At 37.3% G+C, this 10,512-nt stretch overlaps 1 protein-coding gene across 1 annotated transcript; it reads right to left on the bottom strand.

The window, feature by feature from the left end:
• Positions 1 to 2,803: 2,803 nt before the first annotated feature.
• Positions 2,804 to 3,283, bottom strand: LOC140510602 (large ribosomal subunit protein uL23-like). The gene has a single exon (XM_072619315.1). The coding sequence runs from the start codon at positions 3,272 to 3,274 to the stop codon at positions 2,804 to 2,806; it is 471 nt and encodes a 156-aa protein (XP_072475416.1). The 5' UTR covers positions 3,275 to 3,283.
• Between the last annotated feature and the right edge of the window lie 7,229 nt (positions 3,284 to 10,512).

The following is a 10,512-nucleotide window of genomic DNA, read 5'->3' as shown; positions in this document are numbered from 1 at the left end:
ATTGCCCTCCCTTCCATCATTCCCCCATCCTGCTTATCCCGTTCTCCCCCACTTTCCTGTATTGTAAGATAGGTTTTCATACCAAAATGAGTGTGCATTTTATTCCTTCCTTTAGTCGAATGTGATGAGAGTAAACTTCATGTTTTTCTCTCACCTCCCCTCTTTTTCCCTTCACTAAATAGTCTTTTGTCTACTTCTTTTATGAGAGATAATTTCCCCCATTCCATTTCTCCCTTTCTCTTCCCAATATATTTCTCTCTCACAGCTTAATTTCATTTTTTTAAAAATATGATCCCATCCTATTCAATTCACTCTGTGCTCTATGTGTGTGTGTGTGCATGTATGTGTGTGTGTGTGTGATCCCACCAAATACCCAGACACTGAAAAATTTCAAGAGTTACAAATACTGTCTTTCCATGTAGGAATGCAAATAGTTCAACTTTGGTAAGTCCCTTATGACTTCTCTTTGTTATTTACCTTTTCATGGTTCTCTTCATTCTTGTGTTTGAAAGTCAAATTTTCTTTTCAGCTCTGGTCTTTTCATCAAGAATGCTCTATTTCCTTTGACTTCTGGAATATCATATTCCACACCCTTTGATCCCCTAATGTAGAAGCTGTTAGATCTTGTGTTATCCTGGTTGTATTTCCACAATACTTGAATTGTTTCTTTCTAGCTGCTTGCAATATTTTCTCCTTGACCAGGGAACTCTGAAATTTGGCCACAGTGTTCCTAGGAGTTTCTCTTTTTGGATCTCTTTCAGGCAGTGATTTGTGGATTCCTTGAATACTTATTTTGCCCTCTGGTTCTCGAATACCAGGGTAGTTTTCCTTAATCACTTCATGAAAGATGATGTCTAGGCTCTTTTTTTGATCATGGCTTTCAGGTAGTCCCATAATTTTTAAATTATCTCTCCTGGATCTATTTTCCAGGTCAGTCATTTTTCCAATTAGATATTCCACATCATCTTCCATTTTTTCATTCTTTTGGTTTTGTTTTGTGATTTCTTGGTTTCTCATGAAGTCATTACCCTCCATCTGTTCCATTCTAATTTTGAAAGAACTATTTTCTTCGGTGAGATTTTGAACCTCCTTTTCCATTTGGCTAATTCTGCTTTTGAAAGAATTCTTCTCCTCATTGGCTTTTTGAACCTCTTTTGCCAATTGAGTTAGCCTATTTTTCAAGGTGTTATTTTCTTCAGCATTTTTTTGGGAGTCTCCTTTAGAAAGATGTTGACCTTGCTTTTCAGGCTTTTCTTGCATCTCTCTCATTTCTCTTTCCAGTTTTTCCTCCACCTCTCTAACTTGATTTTCAAAATCCTTTTTGAGCTCTGCCATGGCCTGAGCCCATGGAATATTTATTTTGGATGTTTGGGATACAGAAGCCTTGACTTGTATGTCTTTCCCTGATGATAATCATTGTTCTTCCTCATCCAAAAGAATGGGAGAAGGTATCTGTTCACCAAGAAAGTCACCTTCTATGGTCTTATTTTTTCCCCCCTTTTCTGGGCATTTTCCCAGCCAGTGTCATCGAATTCTGAGTTTCTTCTCCACACCCACCTGGCCTCCAGATCCACCCAGCCAGAGCTTGGGATCTGAGATTCCAATGCTGCTTCCCAGCCTTAGGACTTGGAAGGGGGCAGGGCTGCTATTCAGTGTGAGATTAAGTTCAGGTGCTTATGTAGGGATAGGGCCACTGCACAAGGCTCAGTTCCCTCCAGGGGTTTATGCAGAGACATTCAAGAATGGACCTGAGCTCCTGCCTGCTTTGGGAGCCCTTGTCCGCTGCTGCCTCTGCTGCTGTCTCCTGAGGGGACCTAAGTTATGGGGACATCCTGCTCCCCTCTTGGCCACCCAAAAAGACTCTCTCACTGACCCCTGTCACCTGTGGGTGGAGGGACCTGAGCTGCTGCTAGAAACTCTGTCCCTGAAGCCTGCTCGGATCTGCTACTCTCCGCGTGGCCTGGCCAAGGCAGGGCTGGTCTCTGCTCCCATCCGGTGCATGACAGACCCTGATATAAGTCCCTCAGGTCCCTCTGGAACAGAAATCTTCTCTGCTCCACTGTTCTGTGGCTTCTGCTGTTACAGAACTCGCTGGTAGTTCCTCTTTACAGGTAATTGATGGGCTGTGGGTTTGGAGCTAGCATATGTTTATCTTTCTACTACGCTATCTTGGCTCCTCCTCTCTTGCTGATATTTCTAAGAAGTTTTGAAAATGTGTCAAATGTTCATTGAAAAAGTGAACATTTGCATCTTATTTCTGCATTTTTGGATAAACATTTTGACTTCTTCCATCTGAGGTGTTGTTTACTTATTGCATACATAAGAAGATTTTATGATACTAAAAATATCCCTTTGTACTTCTATATTCCCCCCCCCTTATTTTAGCATCAATGAATACTGTACCATATAATAGTTATTTCTAAAACTATTGAATGACTTTTTTTTGACCAGCAATTCTTTTTGTGCTGTTGATGTCTCAACAAGCATCTTGTGCTGTAATGAATTCTTTGGAGATTGTTTAGAATTACACTTAAGAACCAAGGTGGTTGTATTATATATTATGAAATAGATATAAACTCTGGTTTACTTGGTTTAGTAGTTCATAATCTGTGGTTCTGAGTCATATTTAATGCCTTTACAATTTAGGTCATGCCTTATTAATGCTAGGAAAAGAAAGGTCTCCAAAAGCAATACAAAATTATGTTGTCATTTGGAGAAACTTGATAATATAAAGGAAAATGACAACAACTTTTTTTTTCAGGGAAAACTTTATTGTAGGTGCAGTGAGACAGCTGGATACAGTTTAGATGATTTGAATTTTGTTGGCAACATCCAAAGAATCATAGTCTGGAGCAAGACGGACATGAGCTTTCTTCTCTCCATCAGGCCAGATCAGTGTGTTGACCTTGGCCACATCAATGTCATACAGCTTCTTTACTGCCTGCTTGATCTGATGCTTGCTGGCCTTGACATCCACAATGAAAACTAGGATGTTGTTGTCCTCAGTCTTCTTCATAGCAGACTCAGTGGTCAAAGGAAACTTAATGATGGCGTAGTGATCAAGCTTGTTTCTCCGAGGGGCACTTTTCCAAGGGTATTTAGCCTGCCTTCTTAGTCTTAGTTTCTTGGGTCGCTGGAAGGTGGGGGATGTTCGGATCTTCTTCTTTTTGTGTCTATGGACACCCTTCAACACCGCTTTCTTGGCCTTCAAGGCCTTGGACTTGGCTTCTGTCTTGGGGGGGACAATGGCTTCTTTCTTCACCTTTGTCGCCATCTTGGGGGAAAAGTTCAACAACTCTTAAAGATAACACAAGGCAAAATGAAATACTACACTTAACAGTAAATAAAATAAGCAAAATAGGAAAATTAGAAAGTAATATGATCATCACAGGAGATCAACTATGATAGTTAAAATGAGTGAATAGTAAAGGCATTAGAAAACATTACTATTTGAGGGATGGAACCAAGATGGTGGAGTAGAAGGAGGGTCCTGTAGAAGGTCTCCCCTCCCCATAGTCCACAAAATACTTGTAAAAACCTATTTTAAACAAATTCTAGAGTGACAGAAGCCATAAAAGGATGGAAAGAAAGAAATTTCCAGTACAAGGCAGTCTGGAAGGCTGACAGGAAAGGTCTATCTTACTGGGCACCGAGTAGACCACAGCCTGGACTTGACCATGTGGTTGGGACAGTAACAGAGCAGGCCTCAGGGTGTGTGGAATCCCTGACAGCAGCTGCGGTTGCCAGATTCTTCAACCCACAAATGCCAAAGGTGGCTTCAAAGAGAAAGCTCTTTCACCTGCTTGAGAAAAGAAGGCAGTATGGCCCCAGGGTGGCAGCAATTACTGTGGCACAGCATTCATTTTAGAAGTCCTCAGCTTAAATCGTGGGACTGATCTGGATCTCAACCCTGAGTGGTAGCCCTGGAGTAAGAAGGAGCTGTGACTTACCTGGCGGAGCTGGTGGAGGCTCTGGAGAGGTAATTCCATGCACAGATCCTGGGAAGAAGAGTGCTTGTGGTTGATTCCAGACCAGAGCTCAGACCAGGAGAGGAGTAAACTCCTCTCCCTTGCCTGTGCCACCTTGGAGAAACTGAGAAGTTACAGGTCCCCAGAGTATGCCCTCCTCTTGACAAAGGACTCAAAAGTCAAGAAACTCTCTGGGAAAATGCCCTAAAAAGTGAAAAAAATAAAAGTATAGAAGATTACTTTTTTGGTAAACAGATATTTTCTTCCATCCTTTCAGATGAGGAAGAACAATGGCTACCACCAGAGGAAGACATCAAAGTCAAGGTTTTTGTATCCACAACCTCCAAAGCAAATATGCAATTGTCTCAGGCCATGAAAGAGGTGAAAAAGAATTTTGAAAATGAAGTAAAAGAGGTGGAGGAAAAATGGGGAAGCAAAATGACAGCAATGGAAAAAGTCATGAAAAACAAGTCAACAGAAGACTCCCCAAAATATTCTCAATAAAACAGCTCCTTTGGAAATAGACTAACTCAAATGGCTAAAGAGGCCCAAAAAGCCAATTAGGAGAAAAATGCTTTAAAATGCAGAATTAGCCAAAATAGAAGGGAGATTCAAAAGCTCACTTAAGAAAACAGTTCTTTAAAAATTAGAATGGAGCAGATGGAAGATAATGACTTTATGAGAAACCAAGAAATTACAAAACAAAACCAAAAGAATGAAGAAGTAGAAAACAATGTGAAATGTCTCAGAAAAATAACTGACCTGGAAAATAGATCTAGGAAAGACAATTTAATAAATATGGGACTACCTGAAATCCATGATCAGAAAAAGAGCCTAGATATCATCTTTCATGAAATTATCAAGGAAAACTACTCTGGTATTCTAGAATCAGAGGGTAAAATGAATATTGAAAGAATCTACATATCACCTCCTGAAAGAGATCTGAATTAAAAAATTCTTAGGAATATTGTAGTCAAATTTCAGAGTTCCCAGGTGAAGGAGAAATATCGCAAGCAGCTAGAAAGAAACAACTCCAATATTGTGGAAATACAATCAGGATAAAACAAGATCTAGTAGCTTCTACATTAAGGAATTGAACGGCTTGGAATATGATATTCCAGAAATCAAAGGAATTAGGATTACAACCAAGAATCACCTACCCAGCAAAACTGAGTATAGTATTTCAGGGAAAAAAATGATCATTCAATGAAATAGAGGACATTCAAGCTTTCTTGATGAATGACCAGAGCTGAAGAGAAAATTTGACTTTCAAACACAAGAATCAAGAGAAGCATACAAAGATAAACAGGGCAGAGATATCGTAAGGGACTTTCTAAAGTTGAGCAGTTAACATTGCTACATAGAAAGATAATATTTGTAATTCTTGAGACTTTTCTCAATATTTGGGTAGATGGAGAGATTATACCCACAGTGTGTGTATAATCCCTCCATCTACACATACAGAGAGCACAAGGTGGGTTGTATAGGGAGGGATTATATTTTAAAAAGTAAAATTGTGGAGTAAGAGAAGAATATATTGGGAGAAGAAAGGAACAAATGGAATGGGACAAATTGTCTCTGACAAAAGAGGCAAGAAGAAAAGCTTTTTCAATGGAGGGGAAAAGGAGGGAGGTGAGGGAAAAAGGGATGCTTACTCCCAGCATATCTGGCTTAAGTAGGGAATAAAATGCATACTTAATTTGGTATGAAAATTTATTTTACAAAACAGGAAAGTAGGGGAGAAGGGGAGAAGTGGGGTGGGGAGATAATAGAAGGGAGGGCAAATGGGGTGAGGAAGTAATTAAACACTTTTGGGAATGACAAGGTCAAAAGAGAGAATAGAATAAATGGAAGCCAGGATGAGATGGAAGGAAATGTAGTTAGTCATGCACAACATGACTATTGTGGAAGTCTTTTGCAAAACTTCACACATGTAGCTTATATTAAACTGATTGCCTCCTCAGAGGCCATCGGTGGGGAGGGAGGTGGGGACAGAAGTTGGAAATCAAAGTTTTAGGAACAAATGTTGAGAATTATTTTTGCATGCAACTGGGAAATAAGAAGTATAGGTAATGGGGTATAGAAATCTATCTTGCCCTACAAGACAAGGAATAAGGGAAGGGAGGGCGTGTTAGAAGGGAGGGCAGATTGATGGCAGAAGTAATCAGAATGCATGGCCTTTTGGGGTGTGGTGAGGGGAGATGTGAGGAGAAAATCTGAAACTCAAAATTTTGTGGAAATGAATGTTGAGAACTAAAAATAAATAAATAAACATTAAAAAAATAGAAAGAATAGGACAATTCTTGGTGAGTTTGCTAAGGGACCACAAGCTATATATGCTTTGTCAATGTAAATGCATACTGTTATATGGACAAATCTCATTTGTAATCAATTCCCATGGGTTGAATTATCATTTTTATGCTGACAAATTCTAAATCAGTTACTTTTCCATTGCCTTTTAACCTCTCTGTAGATCTCCAGTCTCACATTTCCAAGTGCTTGTTAGAAATTTTGAAATGGATTTCCTATAGACCTCTTAAACTCAATATGTCCCAAACTGAACTTGATCTTTCTCCCCAACTCTCTCCTCTTCCTAACTTGAGTATTACTAATCTACCATCTTCCTAATCACTGAGGCTTGAGTGAAACCAAAGTGTCATTCTCTACTGCTCATTCTTTCTCATTTTCTCCATATCCAATCTTTTGCCAATTCCTATAGATTTTTCTTTGGTAGCAGTTTCCATTTACTCCATCTCCTCTCCTCTGACACTACTTACCATTTTCACCTCACCCTTGAATCATTACAAATTGACCTTAGATTTTGTCCCTGTGTCAAGTCTCTCCTAACTCCAGTCTATCCTCCACTACCAGAATTATCTTCTGAACACAAAGTTCTGAACAAGTAGCTCCTTACTTAGAAAACTGTAGCAGCTCCCTGTCACCTCCAAGATCAAATATAAAATCTCCTGATGCTTAAAGCAATATGGGTCATCCATCTGGAAGCATAATCTTCATAACTTGGCTCCCTCCTACCTTCTTCTTACAGCGTATTCATGCAACACTCTGATCCAATGACACTGGTTTCCTTGCTGTTCCTTACAGAAGACAACCCATCTCAAAACTCTGCATTTTTCTTGGCTGTCTAACATGCTTGAAATATCCTCTCTACTTCTCCCTTACTCCCAGCTTCTCTGCCTTTCTTCTACTCCCATATAAAATCCCTCCTTCCACAGCTTGTTTTACCTGATCTCCCTTAATGTTAGTACCTTCCCTCTGTAGGTAGTTTCCAGTTTATCTTCTATATATCTTGCTTGTACATAATTGTTTGTACTTTATTTTCCCCACTATACTGTGAATTCCTTCAGAAGAAGGACTATTTTTTGTCTTTCTTTGTATCTGCAACACTTAGCACAGCGCCTTGCACATAGTAAGGGCTTAATAATTGTTTGTTATTGACTTAAAAAAAAAGAAATTATTTCTAGTTTCAATGATGAGTATCTAGCCCATTCATTTCAGAGATCATACTGATTTCTTTTAAAAAGAAAAAAATAATTTTTCAGATGATCATTTTTATTGTTTGCTAAGATTTGTAAATAAGAAGACAATGATTTCTGCTACTGGTCTTATGGAAGATTTGCCCTTTTGTCTGACTTTTAAGGCCAAAACTATCAAAATAATGACCTGAGCTGAAGCTATGCACTCTTCCAAAGTGATATTATATTTTCAGGGAATATCTTCAAGTAGCAAGTTGACAAACTATTTTTTCCATCATTCTGTTTTAGTATCCCAGGAAATTGAGTTTGTAATTGAAATTTCATGCTCTTTTTAGTCATGGAAGTTGAAGATGTATGAGTTATGGAAAGATTAAATGTGAACTTTTGAAATGAATAGTCAGTTGTTTTTTAAAATTTTTTTTCTTTATATTCTAATTTTCTTGTGTATAGCATGACTTCATTTCATTTGACTGCACTTTTTATTGAATTAAACTATGCCAACAGTTGGAGCAGTGTCCAAAACATAATGATGCATTCTTTCGTTAAGAGGTGATTCTGTGATGCGAAGGTCATTCAGAAAAATTTTTGGATACTAATCTAGTAGTGTTTTACACTAAACTCTACCTGATTAATCTCAAAATTTGTTATCTGTTATCTAACATAAGAACATAAGCATAATAAAATATATAGAAAATTTATATAAACCAAACAGGAAAAAGTACTATAGAAGAATCCCACATGCAACTAAGCATAGTAATATAAAGTACATATGCAAGAGGGGGTCAAATGTTATTCTGGAAATCATATAGTTCTCAAATATTTCAGTTAGTGATACTTACCAATGAATGGTGTTTCAAACCAGGAACATCCAATGGCAGTGCAATCAGATGTTGCAATAGCGACAGTAAAATGTTCCATATCACTAGAAGGGGAAAGAGCAATGAGCAAGGAGTATGATTTGTCATTTTTTAGGTGTCAACTTTATAGTAATTATTTTGGTGATGTTGCATGATAGCAAGTCATAGGATATCACCGTTTCTAAAGAAATCAGGTTGAAGGTCACTCAAGTGACAAAGTCAAGGAATATTATGGTTCTCTACAAATTGCAAAATATTACATTCCAAGAATTGAGCAAGAGATTTGACACAAATGATGCAGAAAGATGCATGAACTGAAAAAAATATTTGGGCTAGTTGCACAGTAAGAGCAAGTAGTTATCAGTGGATAGTCTATATGTCTCTAAGTTATCAATGTAATGATAAGAGAATGAAATAGAATATCCCTGGTATGTTTTGGGGAATCTCATGGAATGATTTATGTGAGAATATGGATGAGTCACATAGAATGACCAGGCATAAAGCAGTTGGGAAGTATACCATTAAAAGAAGATCCACCAGAGTATTGAATAATTGCTTCAAATTGTGAACATTTTCCGGTGATTCAAATGACAATGAATAAGACTGGATTTTGGATTTGGATTCTGCTGAAAGATAAGAAAATTATTTTATTTACTCAGTTCACTAACTGTTTAATCAATACTTTTTAGTAGTCATAGAGCATAGTACTGAAATGAAACTTCAGAAAACTCAAATAGAAAGCAGCCATCATTTATACAAAGCAATTGATATATCTTCTTTTAGACAATGATTACGTTATAATTTCAAGTAATACTCAAGAACTGGTAACTAAAATGCAAACATTTTGCTTGCTGTAGCAAAAAGTTTGATTAGAAATAAAACTTTGAAAGAAAAAAATTCAAATAAGTTTTAAGAATTGTTTGTAAGTCCATAGATGGATCTGCTTTCTTCAGGAAATAAATAAATATATAATATATTAAGTGGAAAACAGCAGGGAAAGAATTCAGGCTTGGGCTATTTTAGTCAAATAAGGACATCTTTTAAAGATAACAAACTTTCCATGAAGAAGAAAAAAAGTAATCTTTGACTTCATTATTTTCAACATGAATATTCGTCTAAACAACAATATTCACCCCTGATACCATGTAGTCATAAATCATGAAACATCATGATCTCTGAAGAATCAAAATTGTAAGTGACTCAAAGGGAAATGGAAAATTACATAGTGTACATAAGTAGTTGTTGACATAATACTGGCAATAATGTAGAGTAAATGAATAAAAATAGCATGAATTATGTATGAATAAAAAAAGGAAATGGGCCATTCATATAAGGAGAATGAGGGATAAGAATTAGACAATTTATTTATTTTTTCCTTCTTACATCAAGCTCCAGTGATTTTGTTGGTGTGGGAATTCATTAATTACTCTGCAACTTTTCTATAAAATAATACCCTAAAAAGTTAAGTGGTTTGCCAATGAAAGCAACGAATTGGTGGAGAGGCAGCTGGTAGCTCAGTGAATACATCACTGGGCCTGGAGTCAGGAAGACCTGAGTTAAAAATCTAGCTTCAGACACTTGAAAGCTGTGTGACCCTGGGCAAGTGTATTAACATCCAATTGTCTGACAAAATGGATCTACTGGATCAGTTACAGACGAAAATGGTTAACCACTCCAGTATCATGGCCAAGAAAACCCCAAAAGGAATCATGAAGACAAAAATGACTGAACAACAACATTAACTGATGGCAGCAGAATCTGAACTCTGTTATTCTTGACTTCTGCTCGGCAATTTACACATTATGCTGAGCTTCCTCCCTATGCTTTATTAATATAAAATGTCACTTCAAATATAAGACATTATGACCATTAGACTTTCAAAGGAGTAAGAGTACATAATAGATGGAAAATTGTCTTTAGAGTTAGAAGGAGTTGAGTTTAAGTTCTGCTTCTGAAACATTTTGGCATTGTAGCCTTGGATAAGTCACTTAAACTCTGAGTACCATAGGCTATTCTTCAAGATTGAGTTTCAAAATATGTATCAATTTTCAATTCAAGTTGTTGAAGAAAGTATGGTCTTGTAAATGCAAAGACAATGTTGCAGGGAGGACAACTGAGAAGCCAATATTTGGTGTAAGAAGGATGGAACAATTAACAAATTAGTCAAAAAGGAGAGTAGAAGTCAAATTTAAC

The sequence above is a fragment of the Notamacropus eugenii genome, chromosome 6, assembly GCF_028372415.1.
Source record: "Notamacropus eugenii isolate mMacEug1 chromosome 6, mMacEug1.pri_v2, whole genome shotgun sequence".
Classification (NCBI taxonomy): Eukaryota; Metazoa; Chordata; class Mammalia; order Diprotodontia; family Macropodidae; genus Notamacropus; species Notamacropus eugenii.
This window is presented reverse-complemented; position numbering and strand designations above follow the sequence as displayed.

Bases quoted from the DNA above. Each gene is read 5' to 3' on its own strand.
- LOC140510602 (XM_072619315.1), bottom strand. From the start codon at position 3,274: ATGGCGACAAAGGTGAAGAAAGAAGCCATTGTCCCCCCCAAGACAGAA.